Here is a 26,892-nt window from a genome sequence, read left to right as displayed (position 1 = left end):
TCGTCCTTGTGCGCCGTTACTTACCTCATCGCCACTGAACGTCGTTTCGAGACCTTTCCGTTCGGTCGCGTTCGTACTATCCTCCGTATCCTCCACGGTGTTGACCGTGTTGGTCGAATTGCCTTCTACTAGCCCGAGCGATGAAACGGCCGACTTGGTGGGATTGGTGAACTTTTTCTTCAGGTGAAATCGTATCTTCGACTTTGGCTTTGGTGTTTCCTCCTGTTTTTTTTTTTTGGCCGTGCCACATCCGTAGTGCATCCGTAGTGGGTGGGTTTGTTATAATCGACAAAATTAGATAATTACGAACATAAAAGAAGTGTGGTTAGAGTGGAGTGGAAGATGATTAAGTTATTCGGTAATTCGTTTTGGTCGCTTGGTGGTGCATTGATTTTAATTGTTCCGTACCTGATTGCTGCTGTTCGGTGTGGCTGGTATTTTTGGCCCCCGACGGTGTATCCGCCGTCTGGCAGTTTGATAAATTTTCCAATACAGCACTAGGATAACAAAGAGAGGAACGTAAAACGTACAGCACGTGGCAAACACCTGTGAACGAATGGAAAGCGCTTGGTAAGATATGGAACGTCAATCGATGGAACAGTTCCGGACAGCACAGCACCTGGTAAGCAATGTTCTGCGAAACCATGCACTTTTTCTCCTCTATTCGTTGTAGGTACTCTGGATCCTTCCAGCCAAACTGGGGTGCCAGCGATACGATGACGGACGCAAACCAAACGAGAAAGATCATCGTAAAGACACGGCGGCTAGTGCGGGAGTGTATGTAGTCGATGTTAGTCACCGCCCAGTACCTGTGAAAGGGTGGGTATGAAAGCATTTATTAAGAGCCCTTTTTTTAATTATATGAAAGGCCACATTACCTATCAGTTGCTATCGCTACTAGATGAAGGATGGATGCTGTGCAACAGAGTACATCACACGACGTCCATATATCACACAGCTCTGGACCAAGGATCCAACCGCGACTTATCTGTTTCAATCGATAAGAGAAACCCAGTAAGAAAATATGAAGAATTTTTTCTTTAAGCATCTCTTAAATCGAAGTTCCTTAGCGGTATAATTTCAGTAATTTCAGCTTAACAGAATTTAGATTCTCTTATACGACGATGTTAAGAGCCAAGTGTCATGTTAAAAGAGCGCTACTTAAGCGCTGTTCAAGCAGAAAGTAGAATTGGAGAAAACAAAAGTTTATTTCTTCTTTTTCCCTCTCCTCTCTCTAATCTCTCTTCTCTCTTTTTCTTTGATGAATCTGCTCTCTTCATATCAATTATGACTAACTGCGCCTTATCTCTTCATTTCAGTATTATACTTTGAGAGACTAACAGATTTACACTATTGGAGGCTATCGAGAATTGAACTCTGTCTTTCTAATCCAAATGTTAAACTCTAGATGGTCTAACGGTATGAGCTATTAAACTATGATGGAAGATCTTTGCTAAAGGACCAATAAGTGAAATGGACGGCTAGTTCAATCTGTCGATTGCTATTAGCTAGAACTCCAAGTATAACACAAGCTTAAAGGCGCTAACGGGATGCTCTGCAGTAGCACACTAGCAATTGGATGCTGTTAGGTAGAACTCCAAGTATAACACAAGCTTAAAGGCGCTAACGGGATGCGCTGCAGTAGCGCACTAGTAACTGGATGCTGTTAGGTAGAACTCAAAGTATAAGACAAGCTTTCAGATGCTAGAGTTAGAACCGGAGCAGAAGTTTTAGAGTGGATAAGCTTGTATTCTGCTCGGAGGAGGTATTTTAGAGACAATAAGCCGCTGTTTCACCAGTAAAGCTGATATTTTCTTACTGGGAAATGTATCAAATTAATTGTCATCTAAGGAATTTTAAGTACGCCTAAAGTTATGCAATGCACAAAACAAAAGCTTATTTTATTTTGCTTTGGTTTAAAAAAACGTTTATTTTATGGTATAATTCCGAATTGTGAATAAAATGTAAAATATTAAATCTAGCAAAAGAAAATCGCCTATTTTTTGACTTTTAAACTTTCTAATAAGATTTTTTCTCAACTCCTTTAATGTATGAAAAACCGATTGCAGTGTTCGGTAGGCATAGTTTAGCGGACTTTTCAAGTGCTGAGTAAGCACAAAAGATGGGCAGAGAGACAATTAGCTTGCTGTGAATAATTACCTCGTACACGGCACCGAGTGGCATCACCAGACACGCCACGAACAGATCGGCGACGGCCAACGATGCGACCAGATAATTAGCTACATTTTGTAAATTACGCTCTAAAATGATGGCAGCTATTACGAAAACGTTTCCTGTGGGGAAAGAGGCGGAAAAAAAGGAAAGATAGAAAGCGAAATGGGAAAAGAACGATGAATGCTAACAAGTACAAGTTGCACGGTAAAGTTGGCTCAATTCCCACAAAGGTAGCTGTACAAGTGGAGGTTTGTACTTTTGGTTTAACATTCAGGGAAATGCTGACTGGTTTATGTATCGCTTGAAAATGCAATTATTGTGGCAAGCTGGATTTGTAAACGAAAATTTCAACAAATCAAACAGGAATGGTGTAATGAACGTTTGTTCATACTAGAAATGTGGAAAATTGAGTAACAGTCAGTTTGAAAGCTCTAGAGAATACAAGAGTTTGTTTACGTTAATATTGAAATTAAATCATTCAATAAGCGAGAATGAAAATGTTGTGTTATTCTATTTTGATTTAAAGGACGTAATGTATTTTATATAAGATGGATTTGAATTGTGTGTCGTAAATCTTATTTAAAAGCATGTGATTTAATTAGTATACCTTGTAAAATAAACAAATTACAAAAAACTTCATACAAATCAATCTTTCCTAATGAGCAAAAGAAATTCGGCTTTTATTTGTATAAAGTTTTTGTAATTTGTTTATTTTACATAAACAATAAGTAATAGATTCATAGAGTAATTTAAATCAAAATAGATTAACAAACCACTTTCATTCTATTTAATTGCATGAATTAAATTCAAACGGAGTATTGAGCAGAGTTTTAAAACGTAAGAGAGAGCTGCTCGGTGCAGAAAGTGAGTAAATAGCGAAAAGGAAAAAGTGAGAGTGAGTGACTAAAAACTCACTTACAAAAGAGCGGTCAAACGATTAGTGTGATGTAGCATTTTTAATATATCTCCAAAGAGTGAGTTATAAATTTCAATCTTTATCACCACACTTTCACTTTATTTCAACTCTCTGAAAAGAGTGATTATTTTCATCTCTAGTACAAACTATGTGTGTAGAATAAAATGCTTTATATTTGTTGAAAAAATGCCTTGCATGTCTTCACTGTTTTGCAAATGTTTTCGTATGTAAACAAGGTTTTTGCAAATAAAATAAATATTGCAGCCATATTGAAGCATTCAAAACCATTAAATTGCTAAATCCGACTTGTCGCATTAACGGCAATCCAGTTTAGTGCATTATGTATGAATCGGGCACACGGTGACACACGATACGCTTCCAGATGGTCATTAAAATATTCATCCAACCATGCATGAAAACATGTGCAATGAAAATAGAACGAAACCAAAGCACCAAAACACACACACTCACACATTTGCAGGTATTTTAACCAACTGACAAATTCACAAACTCACGACACAAACATCGGCAACAACATGCCAGGGATAAAACATTCACATGTGGCGGTGATACCGAATGAGCCATTTTATGACCGGACGCAATGTTGATCCGTTTCATTTTTAATCCACACTCTCACTCCCTCTTCCAGTCGCCAACCCTTTTGCGTACTCACCTATCACGGTGACTAAAATCATCAATCCTAGTACGAGCGAGGTGATCGCCATCACGATCACGTCGGCCAGCGGTTCGTCGGCGGTACCGTTGAAGACGGCCGGAACCAGCCCGAGGTCGGTGGTGTTGGCGAACGCATTTGCAGACTCGTTGAAGAACGTTTCATTACCGATGCTGCCGACGTCGGCACTCAGGTACGAATCGGGACTACCGCTGTCGATGAATATATAATCGTACACGTCTGTGCCACGATTGGACGGAAGTCAGAAACCGGGTGGAGATGATGACGATGATGATGATGATGATGATGATGCGGACGATTTGCCACCAGTCCGGGCAGCACCGGAAACCCGTCCGGATGGATGGTGAGAAAACGTTTGTTCGGTTGGTGGTTGAATGCATGGAAAAATGAAACGAGAAGGACGGAGAGGAAACGACTTCCGGTTAGGACCAGCATACAAAGATCAGATGATGCCCATCTAGCCGTATGATTATAAGTCGAATCCCCCATTTTCCTGGTTGATACATATTAAAGAGTACGTGTTCGGTAATCTCTGTGTTTAGTATAAAACTGGATTATTAAGGTATTTTATTGCACATTTCTTTTCTAAATATTATGATCAATTGAATGGATTGAATGCCAAAGTTAATTATACTATCATTTTCATGGTATGTTTCTTTATTGACAAATGTTGTGACCTTTCGTAAATCGATCACAACTACACTTGGAATGTATGGTTTGTGCATTGAAATTAATTTCATCTTCGTGACTTGTCCGTTTGAGCTACCAAGGAAAATGATGTAACCAGACGCAAAATGTCGTTACTGAAGTTGATTACTCATTCAAACATTCTCGTGCTCGGTAGCCGTCTGCTAGCCTGTGTGGGAACATTCCTTCGCGTAGCCGTTTGGCAGGACACTGCTACGAAACCGAAACCGGAAACGTTAAAACCCAGTATCGGAGGACCGGGAAACGATACCTCCCGATACTGTTCCAGAAAGAGAGAAAAAAAAAACACGGCACACTCGTGCCTTACAACATCCATTACAAATTCATTAACATACCGTTCGCCTTGGAGAGGGTGGCCGTCAGGCTTGGTGGCCGGGGTGGTGGTGCTTTATGGAAATCCATTGGTTGCGAATGGTGCGCGTAACGCCGTCCGCTCGACTACTATAAGGCGCGTCCACTAGCGTCTGCCATCGGGTGCGTTCCGAAACGTGCGCTACCTACGAGCAACCGACCGGCCGATCGATGGCGGATGCACTTGCTATCGGTTGGATGGGTTTCGGTTCATCGGTCGAACCTGAAAGCGAAATTATGAAAGCATGTTAGTAGTGTGATGGTTATTGGTTATGTACCGTCGTTACGAGCGTTAGGATCAGAAACGAATAAACTAAGATATATGACTCATGCTTAGGGGAGTTCCATGAATAAATGTTTAATTAAATGCTCAAATATGCAATTAAATTGTTTCGGGATAGTTTCGCTCGAGCGAGTGGATTGCAGTAATTAATTAAGATGATATTAACTTGCATTTATCCTTCCAAACGTTCTTCAAAGAGTTGTTAATATTAGCCAATTCTTAACCTGTTGTTATTTGATAGATAATACGCGCGTCTAATAATTTCAGACCAAAAAAAAATCTGATTTAACGAACAACCGCCAATTCTTCCCGTATTAATATCGTTTGAGTTTTCGATTATTTGAACTAGTTAATTTTTATCCTTACTACACATTTTCTTCTTACAAAAGTATTGATAATCTCCCTACAGTAGAAGAGCCTTAATGACTCAAATATACCATTTAGAGTAAATTATTTAAATCATATCATGGGCGCCTAAACAGTTCATTCCAAAAGGGAGGAGATTTCATCCATCGATTCCAGTAAAATACATCTTTTTCTAAATTTTAACGATCACCAGGACCTTCGTTCGTTCCCGTTGTTCTGCCGTTTTCCTCTAAAAGAGTTACCGAAAGTAGTTCATGGAACAATATAATCATCAAATGAATTATCGTTAACGGACTTATCCGGTTAGTATTACGATGTATGAACATTTAATAATTACTGGCAGTATACTACAAAAGGCAACTGATAGTGTGATACTAACCCTAGTAGCATAGTGCTCTTCAATACCCAAAACTTCTATACCACACACATACCTAGCTGGTACCGTGGCATTGATTGGTGCAGGATCATGGAGGATTTAGACAGTAAAAACCTGATGGTACAAACGGGCAGGTCTACGCCAAGCGGCTCGTGGGTCATGTTTATTCCACGAATAAAACCAAAAATACTATCAGTAAAAAACGCTTAAAATAACTTAATCTTCTATGCCACTTATTACTTTTGTTCAAACTTTTAAAGGCGTAAAAATTTTAGTTAACAATTAACATTGCCATATCGACTTCACGATGGAGGCGCCTTGTCTTTCACACAGTCACACGCAAATGATCCACCAACGAATGGAGCATATTTACTGCATGAATAGAACAAAAAATCATCAGGAAAAGAACGATTAAAAGAATTAAATCTGCTATGGAAAATATTAATTTTGTTCAAACTTTTAAAGGCGTAAAATTTTTAGTTAATAATAATACTATACATTGCCATATCGCCTTCCCGATGGAGGCGCCTGGTCTTTCACTCATACACTATGTGCACTACTGTTGCTCATGTATGACAACCACTTGCAACAACTGGAAATATGCGTTCCTGCATCTTTATAATACTAACTTAAAAATTGTAAATTGTTTCTTGAATTTTCAGTTCCATAGTGCACAAAAAAAAAATTAACAGATCATGATTGTAGGTAACACTTCGCTTTTGCTCACAGTAAAGTCATCCGTAAAAGAAAAACGCCAGTCCATCCCGTTGAAGTTACCCAATAAATCATTCGCCCAGATACAGGCGCCTTATACACAGCACATAAACAAAGGGAGAGCAAACAAAAAAAAAAACGCAGTTAATCGCGAGAATGAAGTGCCTTTCATCTTCATCATCTGCCGGAACTAACTTTCGAAGCTCCATTTCCCACTGCCTTCCGCCCTGCCGCAGACGACTTTGTTGCGCATTGCATAAAGTGTGGTAAAACTTTCTCCAACCAATCGATGTAAAGCGTGCCCAGAGAGAAAAAGAGAGGAAAAAATGGAGAACGCGATGAAGAATATCTCTGGGCAAAAGGGTTTTGCTAGTGGAGAACTCGCTACTGCAATGCATCACACCCAAGCACACATCTATTGCCGCTCGTCCGGACCATTGTATGGTAGAAATTTCACCAGGTTGCTTGCTTTCACGTTCCATCATAACTTTCGTACCGCGATAAGGTACGGCTTCCGGCATGCGAAACGTTACGCGTTGCCATATCGCCTTCACGATGGAGGCGCCTGGTCTTTCTCACACACATTCACACGGCTTGGCGGATTCAGTATCACGCCATCCGTACCATTTATCATGCCGGTGGAAGCAAATGATCCACCACCGATTCGAATGTGCACTACTTTCGCTGCTGTATGTCAACCACTTGAAACACCTGGAAATATGCGCTCGTGCATCTTTAAACGCTTGCCATCGTCGCGTTTTTACCTGATTTCCCTACGGATCGTACTGTTTGGTTGTTTGATCGCTTACGGTTTTTGGCCGGAACGTGCCTTCTTGTTGAGTTTCGTTAAAGCAAACCACAACCTGGGCGACGGATGACCATCAACAGGATCATGGCAAACGGAAAGCGCCACAGCGATGTGTCTTTTGAATGAAAAAAAAACAAACTTAAGAAAAAATAAAACTTTCACTTTGAAAAAAAAAGAAAACAAAAGCGCCCCGGTGTTTGTCCTTCTTGGCTTTCGGTGCGACATAATCACGAGTGTTATTCTATCGTCGTTTCTTTCGTCACTGCTCATCAGTTCATCAGTGCCCGGTAACTCGTTTTTCTACAGCTTCTTCCACGCTTCGCTGGTGGGTTTTGTGATAATTTATTGGAAAAGTTTCTAATTTCCCAAGGTACGTGAAAGCCGTTGTGTGCGCTTCTACCAACTGTCGCCTGTACCAGCTTTGGTACTGTTCGGCACAAACTTACCGGTAGTTTCTGCCGAAACATTTTCCAGGAACAAAAGAACGAAAGACTTTGCGCCGGGAAGTCGACGAAAAGTGTTCGTCGTTGGAGATACTTTTTTAATGGCTTCCGAGGAATGACCAATATGCAAGTTTAAAAATCTCTCGAGAACGGTTGATGGTTGACAGGACCAGAATTGATAGTAAACTGTGGTAGTAACGTTACCAAACGTTTGTAATGTCTATTTACTTATTTTTGGGTTTTTTCTATATTTCCATTACTCTAAGCCCTTGTATTATGCATTGAAAAATTTACTAAATTGGGACTTAAAAAGAAAAGTAAATAATTTAATTGAATGAAACAAATTCAAGTTCAATCTTGCATTTAGTAATCTTTTCGATTGATGAAAGGATGAAAAGATTAATCGATCTGTGGTAAAACACTATCCTTCAGACATTTTTAAAATGCATTCGTTTAGTTGTCCTTTTCGTGAGAAAAAAACTTTTCGTTTTTTTCCAACAAACACTTTTAGGGCACAAATTGCACCCTGCATACAGTTGATGAGTATATAATTATATATCACCCTAAGCCATGTGTTTCCAGCAGGTTGAGTTTTAACGTTTCGTGGCTTATTATCGTTTCATGTTCACACATATTCACCACCATCGTTCCAGTGCTAATGAGGTAATGCAGAACGAAACGGTGCACTTGAAACGTTTAATGAAAGCTGCCCACAACAACACCCGCATGCATCAATTCGGCTGGTTGGAATGGAGATGTTTGTGACACATACAGAGTGCATGGGAACACATGCGCTTTCAAGAGTGGTGCAAATGTCGGGCAAGGATGCAACGCAGTTCCAGCTTTAAGCTGCATCCTTGCAACAAGGCAGCAGCAGCAGCAGCAACACCGGCAACAAATAAGAAATTGACGTTCAACCGGTTGTACTAATGGAACGAGGTCACGCTCTCAATCTGAGTGATTAAATTTTGTGCAGCAGAGAAAATTAAATCAGCTAGACGAAGTTTCAACGCCCGTTGGTAAATGTATTAGCAAACGCGTCCATCGTTTCGTCTTCGGTGCGTTTGCGTTTTTCGGGGGGACGTGGCAAGCACCGTAAACGATGATGATGAGCGAAGCTTTCGTTAGAAAATTTGCGACTTCTGCTTCATTGTGTGCGCTTCTTAAAGCTCGTCCCTTCAGTTCGCCATCGTTCGGTTCATCCGTCTGGGGTTTTTGGGTGGACGGATCCATTTACGCTTGTTCCATCAACAGCGCCGATGGTTGCATAAAAATTATCTTACCAAAAGCCTTACCGGTTACTCCCTTTCTAATGTCCGGAAAAGTTGCCCGCCCAGCATACCGGCGATGAGGGCATGATGACGGCGCAACTTACAACAGCGAAGACGGAAACGGACTGTGAAAAACGCGACGGCATAGCGAAGGATAATTTACCTTCCACGAATGATGCTCGTTTTATACACATTTTTTTTGTCATTCGCTTCCTAGAACTTCCCCCTAGGGCTATTGGTATGCTCTCTTTCTCTCTTTTCTCTCCGTTTCTCTCTCTCTCTCTCTCCCTCTATCCCTTTGTCAGATAAATCCAACAACATTCACGTCATGCTGTGGTGCTTCCGTTCCGGTGGGCATTATTTACGGCAGAAAACAGATAAAGTCATGGCCCCGGTTTTCGCAACGTCGTACATCCGTCATTCTGGTCAAGATAATCATTGGAAGAGAAGGCCGCGGTCGTCGTGTGCCGTCTGTGTGGAGCCAGTCCGGAACAAGCATTATTCCCGCAACAGTACAAACTGTCACAGGTTCGGGGCACATACGCACACATACACATGTGTTAACCGACGTACGAAGAAATCCCCATTGATTAGCGCAAGTAGTAAAGGAGCACACACATACACAAAAGAAAAGAAAGAAAGACCTCTCATTAGGGTTTCAACACATACTCTGTCCTATGTCTGTGTGCAATTTCAAGCATCAGAATCTCGTTAGAGTTGCATTCTAAGTGATTATGTTGTAGTAAATATTTCTCCCATACCAACGAGGTAATAATGGGCTTGCGCTCAAATTAAAAATGTTCAACTAACGCTACGGTGAGCATTAGTTCTTCCGGATGCAGCGTTGCGTTTACGATCCGCAAGCAATGCAACGGCGGTGAAGGATGAGTATTCGTAGTAGAGATAATTGAAACAGTAACAGTTAAAGATGCTGAAAGAGTATGTAAGACTCTTGTATCATATGGGAATAGTTTTTCAACGTTCTGCTCGAATACTACATGCATGATTCGTTGAAAACCGCCGTTTGGGTGTCCTTACTATTAGGGCAGATGGTAAGCAAGAAATCAATTCTGCTAAGCAAGAATACAACTTAAAGTACGAACTTAAAGTATGAAGAATACCAGTTACAATTGTTTGTATTGATATCTGCTATGTTTCAAATATTTTTTTTTATTATTGTAATATTGATATTGAAACAACAATTGTTTCATCCCTCATCCCTCAATACCCTTAAAACTTTGGACAAACAACTGCTGAGAAAAAGATTTCCATATGGTTTGTAGATAACTTTTCCAGACGTTGTCTATCATATAATTGTTGAGTCTCATTTAATTTTTTATCGTGATAAAGCTTTATATCAAATCCCATCTAGATCGTATCCACGTATGCAGGATTGACTATCCTATAAGGGGTTTCTTTTTCTTTCTCTCTTTTTCTCACTTTCTCTCTCTTTCTCTGTCTCACTCTCTCTTCTCGGCCTCAAGAAATTCAGTTTCAAGTCGACCATTTCTGGCTTCATAGCCTTTTTTCACAACTGAAATAAAATTCAGTTTTGTTCGATTCCATTTTTGTTCTTGTAATATTCTATAAAACATGAAAAAGAATTTGATATTTTTAGGGGAAAAATAAGCTAACTAGTAACAAGTTATCACATTCCAGTGGTAACAAAATATTGTTCGAAAATAAAAAAAAAATCATATCTGTTTTTCGTTTGTTATTGTGAAGAAATAAAAGCTTGATGTTTAGGAAAGTTTTTAAAGAAAATACAAAAAAGGTTGGTTTAAATATCGACAATAATCCCAGTTTTGACAAAAGCCACAAGGTATTAAATTATTAATTTGTTGTAATCTTGTGATCCATCAACCTAATCCTAATCCTCCCGTCAAGGCAGTACCATCGAGCCGCAAATAAAGATGTGTTTGTTTAGTAAATGCATCAATTAGCTCAAAGAACGGATTATAAATTGTGCCGACGTGTTGAGAAACATTTCGTTCAAGCTATTAGTCGAACTATTATGCTTTTTTTCACTCCCACTCTCTCACTCTCTCTCTCTCTCTCTCTTTTTACTATTAACTAAAATCACACCACACACAAAACAGTAACAAAGAAGGGCTTTTACGAATGGGGCACATGTGGGAGAAATTGACTGCCGGGTCCTTAAAAACCCCCAAAACATTTCACGCCTATCCCCTATTATAAGAATGGAAATGGTTGAAGGTAATTTTCACGACGTTGACTTACTTCCGTTGGGTAAACGAACGAGCATTATCATTATACCCATTTTGCAACCATACATGGCAGGCCATTTGACGAAGCGTATTTAAGCAGGACATTAGTGGGCGGTGAAAAGCTTCTTAAGAAGACCCACTCTCCCTACTAGCCCACCCCACCCGGAAGCCGGAAGTGTTTACATTCGGGCTAAAATCTTCACCTTGATTTTGCTTCTTCACACCAGCAGAATGCCAATGGTTGGCTATTGTTATCTAGCGCGGGATGTAGAAAACCCCATCAACACCCCACCCGGAAGTGGAATGATTCGCCGGAACCGCACAGGTCAGTCCCGGTGCTCATTATCATCAGAAGCACTTTAATATATGTGAGGAAATAAATAAATATCAAATGAGCTGAAACGGTACACCCGGGTTCTGGGTGAAGCCGCCAGAGATAAAGCGTTATAAATTATGGACCGAAACCGGGTACGGGACCACCAAACGATGGGCCGTGATTCAGTCGCTACCCACACACTACTAGCCTCGGGAGGCCACGGCGTCATACGTCGTGTGCCGGCGGTATGGATGGTTACGGTTTCGGGTTAGTTTCTTGTCTTGCGAATTGCGTTTGCGATGTGCGGTCAGCCGTGATGGACCGTTCGGTATCAATACGCCGATCATAAGCCGTGGGTGCCGTGACGCGTGAACAAAACCAAAAAAACTCAACCACCACGTGTCCGTACTATACCCATTTGCCGTTTAATGCATTATGGATGAAGGGATGGTCTATCGGCATCGTTTCGCAGCAGGACGGACAGTGGAAACCGATTCTCCCAGGAAGCAAGTTTACTGTATGGCCAAAGACAAAGACCATCGGGCGCGGCATCATCGATCCTGGCGGCTAAGAAAGCGAACGATTATGTAAGCAGCAGCCTAAACGAGCATTGGGAAGAAGATTGGTTTCCATTACAATTAAAGTTGTTGCTTTTGTCCTTTTTGCTGCCTCACAAAAGGGGGGAAAAGATGGAACCGGGAATCTTTCCCTTCGTCGGTGTGATGTTTGTACCGTATGTTACGTCAGGAAGTGTGAGAAGTCAGGAAGTGGGCCCGGAAAGTTTCAACCCGTTGTGTGAGTGTAAGCGTATGCTGGTGTGCCAAAGCCTAGTCGCTACACAAATTATGCAATCCACTTTGGCCCTTAGCATTATTTGCTCAGCATCCTAGCAAAAGAAGAAGCAGGAAGGGATAGCAAGGATTGCGTCAATTTTCCTTCTCCAACCGCAAAGCTCACCCATCACACTCGTTTTGTCGTTTTTGCATAATTCATCACCTGTGTTTGGTGGGAATGTTCAGCACAGCAGTTATAAGCTCGGTTTGCGACGATGGGGCAGCAAATTATGTTACGCGCTTCTTGGTGGGTGTGAACACACCCATTGAGTATACTGATTGAGAGATGGCGCTGTAATCGGGTGTTTAATTCGCAGCTGTAAACGGTTGTGCGATGTTTACACGCCGAAGGACGGCGCAGCAAACGGAGCGCGTTAATAATGTATGCAACGCGATACGTTTGATTATTTGTGACCGGGTATAATGTAATCGATTTACGGAAGCTTTACATTGTTTGGTTAAGCGTACTTCAGTTGCCAATTTTATGTTTGTTTGCGATTCGTACAAATAATGCATAGTGGAAAGTGTTGGACCCTCTGGTCTGGACTGGACACGCACGGACAAAAGTGCGCTGGTGACAAAGCAACTGAGAGCTGTCGCATCGTCGAAGTGAGTAAAAGCTTTAAAAAGTTTAATGTAATGTAGTTTACTTTGAACCTAATTCTTTGAAGTATAAATATTTTTTATTTAAAAATCTTGTTAACGGAGATTATTTTATTTTGCTTAATAATTTCTCTTCGGTCTAGATGCGTTTGCTGACTTGGACATCAATCTTCCAATTTCATATTGCAAGTAGAGAAAATGCAACTGTTTTTTAACATTTGCATCAAATACTGGATCAGATGAAATTTTCTGTCAAATATTTCTTTATAAAATAGTTCGTAGAATAGTAATTAATGGCCTTTTATCTAATGTTATGTACGTAATTTGGTAGAACCACTTTTATTAACAAGAGATCAGCAAGGAAACGAAACACTAGCAAGAATGTACGTCCGTCGTGAGCGTGGGGGAATGGTCGAGTGTCGCTTCGGTCCGTGCGACTACGATCCGAACGGTGGCCACTCATCAACACGATAACGCTAGATTATCGGTGAGTGCCTTGGGGATCGCCTCGGATGCTGCAGGGGTGCTCAACACAACATCTAACAATATATTTTTCATAAAATCAGGACATTCTACTGGATATTTCTTATCCTCAAGAAAGGAGATCTCAAATTTTGAACTATCATCTTACTCTGTAGTTTCTAAACTCATCTTTTTCTCTGTAGGCTATGAAGATCCTAGCAGATCGATCAAGGTCTCCAAGTCTATAAGGAGGCTCTTGAGGTAAGTAACTTGCAACCAATCGTGTTCTAGTTACATAACTAACCACTTAATATCTTCATTTCGTAAAGATTTCTGGCTTAATTATGCCAATGATGTCCAATTGTGTATGACTGTCTTCTTTCTTTCTGACTTCCACTATCTGGATTACAGTATGACGTACTATGTCGTTACTATTAATAACCATAGTGATCAAGACTACAGTAAACAAAATTTTAAAGACCTGACATACCTGAAAGTTATGTATATATGCTTCGTTCTTTCTATGTTTGAATCAATTGTATGAACTAGTTCTTCTGGCTTGATTGAATAAGTATAAATATACTTTCTTACGACTATTTCTTGCGATAAGTGAAGAAATAATTCAATGCAACACGATCATGCAGACATATTTCAGCAATAATTATTTCTTGGCCTGTACCAAAGTGATTGAACGAATGGGAAATATGCTCTCACGTGAGTGAGCATCAAATGGCGTTGTAACGCCTGATGTTCTCAAGCACCGGACCGCTCAATTGCTAATGTCATCCACTAGGCACCCTCCAGCAAGTGTCTTCGGCCGTGTGCGAACCATTAGCGCCAAACATTGGTCCTCCATTCCAGCCGAACAGTAGGACGTGATTGAGCGTTTGCGACACGTTCCCGCTTATGGGGCAAGAGTTCGGAACGCCCTTCAGTGCTCTTAACGACCGTGTAGCTGTCACTGCTTCTGTCTGACACATCAAAGTTTGGGTACCGCCCGCTTAAGTACCGATCCATTTTCTCACCTTTTGCACATTAATTTGTACCACTGGCCATTCCCGTTTGGCTGCTGTACGCTTCCAGTGGCGCTTTTTTTGGCCCATCGCTGTCTTTCTCAACTACTCGCAGCACAAAACCTGAAGAAAAGGCACAGAGCCAGAACTAATTTGGTAGCCGTCAGTCGCAATCGTTGAGCAGAGAAAATGACACCTTAAGAATCCTAGGGTTTGCCCCTAACCAAACGAGCGAACGGTTGACTTTTACCAGGTTGTATGAAAGAGAAAATTTTAGAAAGGAAAGAACCAAGGAACTGGTGGTTGTACTGGTAAAATGGTCGGTTCTTCATAAAGAACAAGCTTCGAGAGTTTTTGTTCTCCTTTCTTGACACAAAAAAATAACCCTTTCAACGGCAGACCAAATTATTGAAGGGGCAAATTGAAGTGAAACGTTAGTGGCGGGAATCGATATTTTCGTAGCGAATAGCTGAACGGAGGTTTTGAAACAAGTAGTTCATGTGGATCAAACAATCAAACCCGGGTAGACGAAGCGGAAATGAGCGTACACATCCATGCCTGCCAGAAAAATGGGGATGCTCCAAATGGAAAATAGTCACGTCTTGTATTGCTAAGCATTCTTTGGTTTGGCCGTGAGGTTGTTGTTTTACACGCACATATCGCAGCATATCGATACAGAGTGGTGGGACGAGGCGACCCACAAGACACAAAAGCGCACTGTAACGTGCTCATGAAATACAACCGACGGATGCATTTTTGTGAAAATTCCCGCAGGAAATGTGTTGTGTACATTCGTTAACATGTGAATGACATGCGTGCTGGATGAATAGTTCGTTTGGTATGTCACTAGTCACACTGTACACGCCCGCTTTTGCCTTCTAATTCCGTCTGAAGTTGATCGTTCATAGGCAGAAAATGAGCTAAGGAATAATTAAAATTACAGATGGCGAACCAATTGGCGTTAGATAGCTCAAGTCTTCCGAATGAGGTTGTGCTCAATGCTCAATTATTTTTGCTTTTATTTCCTGATCGGTTTTTGATCAAATAAAGACACAATTGAATACGTTTTTAAACGATAGATGCTCTATCGATATAATCATTTAATTTTAACAAAACAATGATAAACTTAGGATCACATAGCTGTCATTAAATTAGTATGTTTGATATATTGACATCGGTATTTTTCCCTTTCCTTGCCATTTATTGGTAAAATGAAAAGGAAACTATTTCACTGGGATATAATAAAGGAAATTAATAATAGTATAAATAAACATTTCAAATACTTATTTCATAACACCGAAAATGAAACAATTTGCACAACTTTCGAGGAAAACGGCTCGAATCAGACAATAAGCAGATAACAACAACTTAGTTAACAACAACAACTACTGGAAATTTATTTTTAATTTAATCTTAAACTACTTGGTACATAATTTTCGAATAAGAAGTTACTTCAAGTAGCTTAGACAAAATGTAAAACAATTCTGTTATCTCGTTTTCACTTGTTGTTCACGTTCTAAGTTGTAAGTTTTCACACATCAGGTATTGTAGACCGAAAAACCATAAGTTTATGAATAAAAATATAATAATAATAAACAAAAAAATGGATAAATAAGCAAAACAATCAAACTTTACAATTAAATTTAAACTAAAATCTAAAAGCAAAAAAACCTTCTTCTGTTTTAAATTTCTGGAATTTTTTAAAAACAATGAAACAAAAATATAAAAGCAATTCCAAAACAAGCATTCAAAACCATTCAATCGTAGAAGCGTACTACCAATCGCCTGCAAAATCAATATCATCTTCAACTTCGAGGTCAAACAGGGTAAGATCATGCTGCCTGTGAGATAAAATAAGTACTACGTTATTCGATGCTTGTTGAAACCAACTCGTCCACTTCTTTATTTGCTTTACCATTCCCCTGCGCCGCCATTCAGGGTGGTGTGAAATCGGTGTGGCCCTAGGCACAAGTGTTGTTTGAATAATTCATTAACTCAGCAAAGTACATTCCTTACCGAAACATTACCAACCATCGTTCCAACCGGGTTCCAACTCGTTCGTAAAACGTCACACAGTTTCATCGTACTGAATGGAAGTAGCCGTTCGCTTACGTCCCACAACGAGTGTCATGATAAATCCAGCATCATTAGTATCCGACCGGTACTGGTCGCTTCCAGAGCTGACATATTGAGAGTGTCAGTGAGATTAACTGCATTAGTTTCACAATAAAGCACGTTGAGCCGGTAAACAGAATAGAGGTTAAATAAATACATAGATGATCAAAGAAAGAAAAAACACACAATTTGTGACAAACTTGGAGACGATTGGAAAGCAACCCAAAACCGAAACAATTACCGTTAATGAAGGTTACAGAAAATTTTGTACCAAAACGGTTAAATAATAATGTAAAGTGACTTATCGCTTCACTTGTGAGTGTTTCGGTGCTACTTCAACCGGTCCGGGAGAAAGTGTCAGTGAAATAATCGGGAAATTATTCATTAAAACTCATTCGAGCTCTCTTTTCCGTAAGTATTTTCCTCCTAAAACTACCAATTGGAGCATAATTTAAAATAATACCAATGATTAACTAAATTGAACAACGTGCTCGTTGCACAGTTGCATCGCTCGTTGGTACCACGTGTCATCACCAATTTAGCGCAGGAAATGAATGCAATTTTACTCTCACGCTTCGTTCGATACTGATCTGCATATCCGATCCATTAGGCTATCGGTGTATGCTAAACTATCGCTTTTACTGAGTATCGTAATAAGTGCAAGGCAGAGAGAGAGAGAGAGAGATTGGAGAGAGATAGAGTATGAAGAGAAAGGGGATATTTCCCATTTCCCAAACATTATTTCCCAAATACATTCACATCAAACAAACCTTAATTACAATCCACCCGGTACTAATCAGTTCCAGTAATGTAGAAATCGAAGGATGAAAAGCTTTCATTCGGCAAGCGAAACAAAAATTAATTGTCAGTTTATTAGGATTCAATTAATTCTATTACACATATTATATCAAAATTCCTATTAATTCCCATAAATTCAAATAAAGAATATTAAAACATATCAATATACTATTAACACAAATTGTGTATTATTACAATGGCCAATCAACACACGCACACACTCACACACACACACACCATTCGAGATGGTTTACAAACATTTCCCCAATGGAAACGAGCACAATAACCTTAACCTGTCAGAGGTTTTGCACGATCGATAGTACAACTTCAGGGTGCATGTGTATAGTGCGAGAATTAATTTGCTTGCGGTCAGACTACTCGTTAAATCTAGCACTAAAAACTCTACCTTCTCCAAAGCGGGTACACTGTATCCAAAACCCCATCCGAAAATGGTCGCTTGTAACGAAAATACTTTTTATCGTACCAACAGTAAAATCAATTCTTCCGCTCTTGTTCTCTCTCTCTCTCTCTTTCTCTCTCGCTCTCTCTCTCGCTCTCTCTCTTGTTCCAGGAAACAGAACTAGAAAGGAAGGAAAAGTTATCAACTACCTTCAAACCAAGCAAAATCGGTACCCGGTAGCCACATGATCGGAAAGTTCGTGAATGGGACAAACGGCAAAACAGTATACAATGGGCCCGCACACGCCCGTTCAGTAAAGTATGGCTTTTCGGCTACGAGTGCAATCACCATCGTGCCCGGTCTGTGGAAAGTCTTGTGAAAAACCAAAACTAATCAGCAAAACCCGGCTACAAAATCGGTCTGGTATTGCATGTTAATTGAATTTCCACCCTGTTGTGAATGTGGCTCGTCCGGCACAGTTCCGTATGTTAAGGGATGCTGCAGGGGTTTTATTACCGTTTGATTATGATTTGTTCCTGCTGGTGCTGCTGTGTCGTTTTCACCCCCCGGGGGGGAAGAACAATTGTAGTTTAGTAAAAATGACAGAACCGAACACCGAATGATAATTTTTAATCGCGATTGTTTGAGTTTTATCTTCCTTCTCTTTAGTGCTTGCTTTGAGTACTCTTTATTATTTAGTGCATATAATGAATGTTTATTTTTATTATATTTTTCATTATATTTCGTATTTTAGTAAATTGTTCTTTATCACATTGTTATGTGCTGTTAATTATTTTTGTTTATATTTTCTGGTTTTGTTAAACTGTTTGGATATTGAATCTTACATTGGAACACATTTAAACAACTTTCCTTCACATTGTACCACTCTTTCTATCTATCTTTCTCTCTCTCTCTTTCTTTTACAATTTCCCACATTGCAATACATGGTATGTGCGATGTATTTTAGCACGGTTGATGGGTATGGTTTTTGCTTACAACTACCTCCGCGTGAGGACAACGGCAGCATTTGAGCTTTCCACTAATCATATCATGTACAGCACTCACCATTCATCGTTCGGGCGAGTGTTTCTTCCGGTAAGGTGATGGTCTCTTCAACCGTCCGGCACGCTGATCGGCGGCCAGATGCTGTTTGGGTCGCTCTTGCGCCAGTGTCAAAATTAAGAGCAAATGAACCCCCATTGAACATGAGTCGACCGCCGGAACGACCGGAGCAATGTTCGCTAATGAGCTAAAGTGGCGAACGGGTGACAAGGCGATCGGCACGATTCTTGCTTATGTTTCCAAAAGGGAGCAATGGTACTTACTTCAACCTTCCCTACTTGCTTTTTTCAACCAACCCCAATGTACGAACCCCTTTCCAGCTCGATGGCCCTGTCCTGTTAGGTTGATTGAACAGCTATTTCGAACTGCTGACGATACGAGGAAGGAGCTTTTATGGTAAACTTTTATGGTTTGGCAGCTAGAATTAGTGATTCCGGAAAGTTTACCGAACCCAGTGAGCTATTGCAGAATTCCGTATCCGTATGGGTCGCGCAAAATGATGGATATTTGGCGCATGTATCCTGTGTTTTGCTGGAGTTGGAAATTATAAAGGCAATTTTCCTCGAACCGATTACGTAATTAGCTAGTTCCCTTCGCAGAGGGTTTAATGAATGTTTGCAAAGCAGAAATAGCGATATGGGATGACTGAATTTTCACTGAATGTGGACGAATGTTTGGTGAAAGTAACAAAAATTGTGCCGAAAGTTTGTTTTGAAATTTAAATAAAAATGTCTTGATTTTGCATACAAAATGAGGTCATATTTAAGTCCGTTAACCCTTAACACCATGTTGTTGGTCACATCAAGCTTAAAATGATGTTTATTGCCACTATAAAGGTCTTACCAGACTACTTACGGCAGAAGAGACAACCTGCTAATGAGGTTGATTCATAAAAGCAACCCATTAAAAGAAGCTTTCGTATAAAATTCTCTATAACAGATGAGCTTATCTTTGCACCGACACTACCAACGCTAACGAAATACGAGAATATTATCATCTTAGCTAAGGTCACCGGTGTAAACATTTTCGTTCTCCACCTGTTAAGGATCACACACACAAGCACACCCTCGAAAGCTTCATCTTACTTAGTGAAGTAAAGTATAAAAAAAGGAAACAACTCCTTCAACATTTATGAACCATTACATACAGACAACTAAAACCTTCGCGCGGTTCGCATTGGGTAAAGCAGACAGGGCAGGTACATAACAACAGGTGCAAAAGACAGCCCCCTTGGTACACGCGTCAATGTTACACGGAGCGTATTGAGTTACGGTAATTAAACTCTCATCAGGCTCATCTCTCGATGCTAATTAAAAGCACGACAGAAGAAAGAAAAAACCAACAAACTCTCCAGTGCCGGATTTCCCGGAAAAAACCCCCCATGACACTCGTTTCCGTCTTTAAAAGCAGTTAAGGAAAAACAGCTCTCTGTTGCGTTTCTCTGGTCCAATGTGTGTGTGTGCGTAACATGGCTGGCCAAATAAAGCAGTGAGTGTAAAATCACTCACACGAGTGTGAAAATTGTTTTCAACTCTCATGGATTAGTGTATTAGGATGGAAAATATGTTTACTATTTCGCTTTGGTTCACGAAACTCAGCAGAGGTGGAACGAACAACGGTGGAATAAAATGGTTCCTCATCATTCTCCAAAAACTAAGTTAAACTTATTCTAGCTTTTATTGAAATGTTTTAAAACAGCAGAAAAAAGTAGTACGATAATCATACTTAGCTAGAAATGTTTCCTTGAAGTCCACAACAAAAAATCAACAGAATGCTTCAATATCCTGGTTAATTAGAAGCTTTTCTTTGATATCTTCTTCGTCTTAGAATAATGACCTTCTACGTCGTGGCCTATCATTTCTTGCTTACTACACTTTATTCTTACCATCTACCAAAGGACTCAATTGTTAGAACCTGTGAAAGCTTTGGATGGGATTTGATAGCAGTCTTGCCCAGTGAAACCACCATCACCTACACCACACGATGCTCCTTAATTAGTTTCATAGAAAATGTTCAACTCTTTTGACTGTGGACAACGACGTTATTACGATTATTGGATAGCCTAAATATTCTAAACAACAATCTTTTAAATAATATAAAAACGTCCAATTACTACGATTAAGCAGCTGAAGGTTTATCCTATTGTAATAAATAAAATTCTTAACGAATCACTTATGGATTAATGGAGAATTTAGTGTGAAAGATTGAGCAAAATGTGAAATTAATTAGTCTTAACATTTCGTTAAGAGGCATGGATTATATCACGGAAGTATCTTGATGCTATTTTAGTAGACCGAGGCCTTGGTTTTTTAACCTTACCTCCTTCTGAAGGGATACGCTTTGGATTAGAAGCAAATAATTGGTTCTGATACAAAAACTCTGCTTCCTACTAAAAAAAACTCCTGAAATATCAAAGGAAGTAAGGAATATATCCCTGTGACTATGACTGAGGTACGTAATGGAGGTCCTGCAGCGGCACTAGAGTGAGACAGTGTGAAAAATGTAAAAGTAGAAACATTAGAGTAAGGTTTCTAATTTAGGAAAGGTACATGAAGTTACCCTTTTACTATGTTATGTTGATATTATGTTATGTTAACATTTCCGAAATTAAAAGTTCTAGTTCAAGTATTGTTTCAACATCTTATCGCATCTTAAAAGTTTTGAAATTTATTTTTTATTTTTTTTTATTTAACTAGCATCGATTTAATAATTTGCATAATTGAGATTTATTTTATAATAATCATGATATATTTTTTGCTTCTTTGAAGCTCAAAATGTCTAAACTTAATTATTTGAAAACTGATATTAGGAAAATTTAGGCAAGATTATTTCTAATGCATTTTAAAACAGTTTTTTTAGGAGAAAAGCTTCAGTATAAATCGAAGCAGCAAAATAGCAAAACTGTATTTTAGTAAGATACAATTCTTTGTACTAAAACCATCAAGCCATGCAAGGAAATATAATACAATAGACTACCCACAAATAGAGCAAAGAACATAAGCATTCTTTCCGGTACCGTGTCATCACAAACGACCAGCCAAACTTGCTACATGCAACTGAGCGTGGTACAAAACGGGTGACCCCGTTACTTAATGGGAAGTTCCAGTACGCAAGAATAGAGTTTGCCAAATGGAACAAAGTTTAGAAGCGAACCAAAAGAAAAAAAACGAGTACAGCAAATGCCTTTGAAACATTTCACTGCTTACCCTGCCCTGAGTGTGCGTTGTTCAGCAACGTTGACGTGAGTGAGCTTTTCTGCACTGGTCCTGAATGACTTGTCATTTGTTTCGGATGAGCAACGGCCGGAAGCCGTTGCTGCTAGTGCTGGTGGAGGATTGATGATTTTATCTTTCTTTCACATTTTCACTTGTCGTTTCCTTTTTTTCATTCTTTGGTCCAAACTCCATTCCCCCCCTTTGCGGTACCGTTTTGCCCCTGGGATGGTATTCCATTTTCCAGTGGCTTGCTACATCTCATTTTTAATAATCCTTTCTCCCAGCGTAATCTGTCGCATCGCACACAGCCTCGGGGGTTCGGTGGCTGTACGGGTTCGCTTTGTACTTTGCGAAATGCGCTTTAATATAATTTAATATATGCATGAGCGTTTCAAGGGTTTTTGGGCCGCTCCCAACCGAAGGGAAGGCCAGTGTTAAGTGGAGCGTAGCGTTATATATTAAAGGTTTGGAATTGTTCCGTACTGAGCAGAAGCTAGACCGAAGGGAAAGAGCTTTGACGAAGCTGAGGTGTTGGAAGTGAAAAGGGTCAGAAGAGTGGAAAATTATAATTTTTTTCATCTTCAGTTAATCATAATCATACTGCCATGCAACAGTTGTAAAGGTACGAATGGAAACATTTATAATATTCAGCAAAATATTTAATAAACATGAACACAACTCTTCGCTTCCTTCGAATTTTCGCACAAATCAAATGACAGCCGTTCCGAGAATTTCCTTTCATTAAGCATAATCCTTTGAAGCCTTTTTATCGGATTTTTATCGTACGAAATGGAAACAGTCCTTAATGATGGATGTTGGTACGCATGGTACCACATTTCAATTTCGATAAACGCTCGGGCGGTTCCATTAATGGCACATGTGAACGGGGAATGTTTCCAACCAAACTCAATCGATCCGTTCGTCGCGTGTGATAAACATTTCTAAATTCAATTGAAAGCAGATGTGGGAACTTGCTTACTTGCGATAAGTGTGGTTTTATGAAGTATGCAATCAATAAGTTTCCCATGCGCTTCTAGGTTATTTTTTTCCGAAACGTAAACTGAAAGTGTTTCTTCGGTTTTCCCTTGCTAAGAATCGATAAATGGCGAAAACTAACGATGCTAAAATTAATTTGCAGAAACAACGTTTTAGAGGAATGATTAAAGAGAAACTATAGTTTGTGCTGGATACTAAAAACACTGCCATGCTTAACGTACCCAAGCGATAGAGAATTGCGTGTCGCGACAGTCCCGACGTAATGCGCGTCAGATAAATTAGAAACGGGGAGAAAGGAGAAGAAACGAGCAATTTGCCATCGAAGCATGCAAAAATGAAGCACTGCTATGGTTTGGAATCCAAGCAGTAGTCAAGCACTCACCAGCACTCACCCCTGTAGAGAGGTGAGATAAAGTTTTTTAATTGGACTTTTATACCGATCCTGTTCAGCTTCTGAGCGTGCTTCAACACTGGTACAGTGAGCGGAATGTGCATGGATTATCCTTAAGCACCATTCTTCTGAACTGTTGATGTTTTTCTAACACTCCACATCCATGCCTTAACTGCGTGTAGTGTGCGTGTGTTTTTTTATGCTTACTTATCCGACTGAAAAAGTAAGACAAATAAAAAATCGTTCAAAGGCTGTGGAAAATTAATAGGATTTTCGTTTATCGAACTTTTCCGTGTATAAGATTGATCATTTTATCGAAACATGATCTTCAAATCAGAAGAGCATCTTATGGACCGATAAAACTATAATACAAAGGATGACTATATTAGCAGTAAAGATTCTCTGATAATGAAAGCAATTTATAAGACATAATAAAGATAAAAAATACATTTTAAAATCCGAGTGTGCAAATTATTCGATAATATAGTAGTTAAAAAATTGTTCGAAAAATGTGTTAAATGTACAGGTTCTTTTTGCAAAAAAAGAAATTTTTCATTGCAAGACTCTGTCTGTTAGCCCGAGAGAGTTATTCTGATGTTAACAATGTCTTCTTTCACGTTTGAGATAAGTATGTTTTTCTAAAGCTTAATTCCTTAAGTCTGGAGGTCAAAGCAAACGGACCAAACGGAGAAGAAGTATTTGGACAAGGTTGACATATGAAAATTGGATAAACGTTTGAACGCGTACAAATTAAAGAAACAAGTTGACAGCTTTACTTTTAGGTTTGAAGTCAATTTCTTGATTTTTCAATATTTATATGAACCGGCAACAACATTTCATCTGAATCCATTTTATTAATTCTATCATTTCTAACATTTCATTTTTTGAGGTTCTTGCTTAATTCCTTTATATTCCTTTATGCATAAAGCGTTTAAGATGGATTGCACTTTCTTTAAGCTTTCTTGGAGCAAAAATGCAAAAGTTTGATGAATTTTCTATCATTTCGCATTGCTGGACTTGTCTTTAGTTTGTAGTGCTATTTTTTATATCGTGGTGCATGCGTTATCTTTGAGATTCCTGTCTATTGTCAGTGATCAACTTTTTAAATCTGGCTTCTAAAGGCTAAGGCCTCAGTTTCTATGTAGTAGATAATGTGAGAGTTTTCCTTTGTCCCATACGAATCTGGGTATTGTGAGCCTGTAATCATATGCTTCTAGCGCGGCAACACAACCTTAATAGAGGTCTTAGATCGACCAGCACTGGATTTCCTTAAATTTATTTAACCGTAACAGAATATTCAGTCCTGCGTACAGGGGTAGAGTCCAGATGGGATTTGATATACGGTTCTGTCGTGTAAGAGTAGTGCTGCTACCAGCTACACTATCAGGCTTCCCAACCTCTTACCTTACTTATTGGATAATTCCTCAGTTTAGTTGTATTGTACATCAATTACATTTAATTTTTGTTAACATTTCGAAGTATAAAATTTTATTCTCGCTTAGTCTCCAAATTTTACGACCGTTTCTTTGACTTCATTCAGTTTGCTATGAGATGATGTCGTCAGTGATTCATTTAAAAAATAATTTAACACTGTGTCCAGTTATTTAAAAAAAAAAATACTTTCAGATACCGGTACAATGGGTCCCCCCTTTGTCACAGAAATGTTTTAATTGGGAAAAAGAATGTTTACATAATTTAAATTTAATTAATTTAAATTTAAACAATTTAAACAAACAATTTAAATTGTTTAAGGTAGCATTAAACATTTGAGGTAAATCAAACGTTATTAAAACCACTGTATATTTAGGACTAATACTACGGAACTGTACACAATTTAAAGTCCCTTCGTCAAGGTCTGTCTACATGAAGTACTGGTTGATTTGTACAAACTGTGTTTAAATGGCAAACTCCTTAGTTTTTAGTCAAGGCTCTTCAGTCACTCTTCAGTCTTTTCTTCAGAAACACTCGATACAAGGATACTGTTTCAATTTTTGTATTTTTAACGCACTCTCATAAACTTTATGACAACCTATTGAAAAAGATCTTTAAAAAAACGCACAGTATTAAACTGCGATAAAAAAAAGGTTTGTCTAACGAAATTGTACCCAGTTTGTGTACCTCCGGTAGGTTTCTTTTTGATGTCGCTGACCTAAATAAGGTACCGTCAGTGTGCATGGTAATTCAACCGGGGAAAGCAATTACTGCACAGCAAGCCAAGGTAAACGACTCTGGTTGAGAAGTTAGCAAAGTAGTTGGCCAAACCGCAAGTATATCGTGCAATAAAATGCAACGAAGAAAAAAAAAACTTCTCCAAAACCAGACCGAACACACAGAGTGGTCAGCATTGCTGCTGCTGCTGCTGCCGATGCCGATGCCGATGGTGAAACTACCACTTCTAGTGGTTAGAAAAGACTCACTCTTTTCTCGTCTGTTTTCACTTTCGTTGTTTTTTGTTGTTGTTGCTTTTGTGTGCTTCCTTTGCCATCTTCACCCACACCGGGCGGCACGTTGCCAAGATGTTTTTCTTTGTTTCAATTATCCACGGCCGGATGGTTCGGCTGCCGGTTCCCCCCGTGGTGGGGGCGTTGGGAAGTTGATGGTTGCGGCTCCTGTTGCGGCATTATCCTTGAGTTGATGTTGTTGTTTTTTCCGCTTGCCCCGTCACGATTCCGCTCTCTGCTATCACCGGTTTGGTAATGGCCACAGGATGGCGAGAGTCGATTGGAGGCTTCCGAAAACCAAACAATCCTTGTGTACATGTACCGTACGCTGCTGCCGGATCGTTTGAGCGTGGCGCTGAGTGTGTGTGTGTGAATGAGGGGTTTCTCGTTTTGTGGATCGTAAAGAAAGTGGAAGAGAAAAATTAGCTCCCACTCACCGAGCGCGAACGCTTTTTGTGACGGATAAAAGAAGCGGAGCGTGCATATGAGCGGGTTATAGTTTTTGTTTCGCATTTTATCTTCCTCGGTGTAAGGGAGTTTTTTTTTCTTCTCTCGTTCCTTTATTTCATTTGCCGCTTTCCTTCAACGCAGCAGCTTGTTGCGAAGGGATTTTCATCTGGCTGTAGGCACCCGTCCCCCCCGGATCAAAGGAAGGATGAAAAAGAAGCATAAAAAACAACACCCACCGTCTCAGCAGTAAACAATGGTGAGTTGTGTTTTGATAGAAATAAATTATTTTAATCCTGCTTAAATAATCGACATGATGCCGGTAATGTAGTGGAAGAGAAAACGGTTCCAGTTGTTAAGATGGTTTTGTGTGCTTTTTTTTCCTTTGCTTTGGCGTCGGCGTAAAACTGTTCACCACGAATGGAAGCACAATTTAGTGAGCGAGCGGGGCTGTTGAATAATGTATG

General features: G+C 39.6%; 1 protein-coding gene across 1 annotated transcript in view; it reads right to left on the bottom strand.

Moving 5' to 3' along the window:
• LOC125767577 (5-hydroxytryptamine receptor-like) overlaps positions 1-26,892 on the bottom strand; it is a 66,637-nt gene that overhangs the window by 3,941 nt on the left and 35,804 nt on the right. Inside the window, exons 3-9 of the mRNA XM_049434302.1 lie at positions 4,829-5,067; positions 3,765-4,004; positions 2,161-2,294; positions 879-988; positions 620-809; positions 409-546; positions 25-222 (exon numbers count right to left, since the gene is read on the bottom strand). Of these exons, the coding sequence (XP_049290259.1) occupies positions 25-222; positions 409-546; positions 620-809; positions 879-988; positions 2,161-2,294; positions 3,765-4,004; positions 4,829-4,895 (1,077 nt within the window). The 5' untranslated portion in view covers positions 4,896-5,067. The remainder of the gene's footprint in view (positions 1-24; positions 223-408; positions 547-619; positions 810-878; positions 989-2,160; positions 2,295-3,764; positions 4,005-4,828; positions 5,068-26,892) is intronic.

This window comes from Anopheles funestus, chromosome 3RL (genome assembly GCF_943734845.2).
Source record: "Anopheles funestus chromosome 3RL, idAnoFuneDA-416_04, whole genome shotgun sequence".
NCBI lineage: Eukaryota > Metazoa > Arthropoda > Insecta > Diptera > Culicidae > Anopheles > Anopheles funestus.
This window is presented reverse-complemented; position numbering and strand designations above follow the sequence as displayed.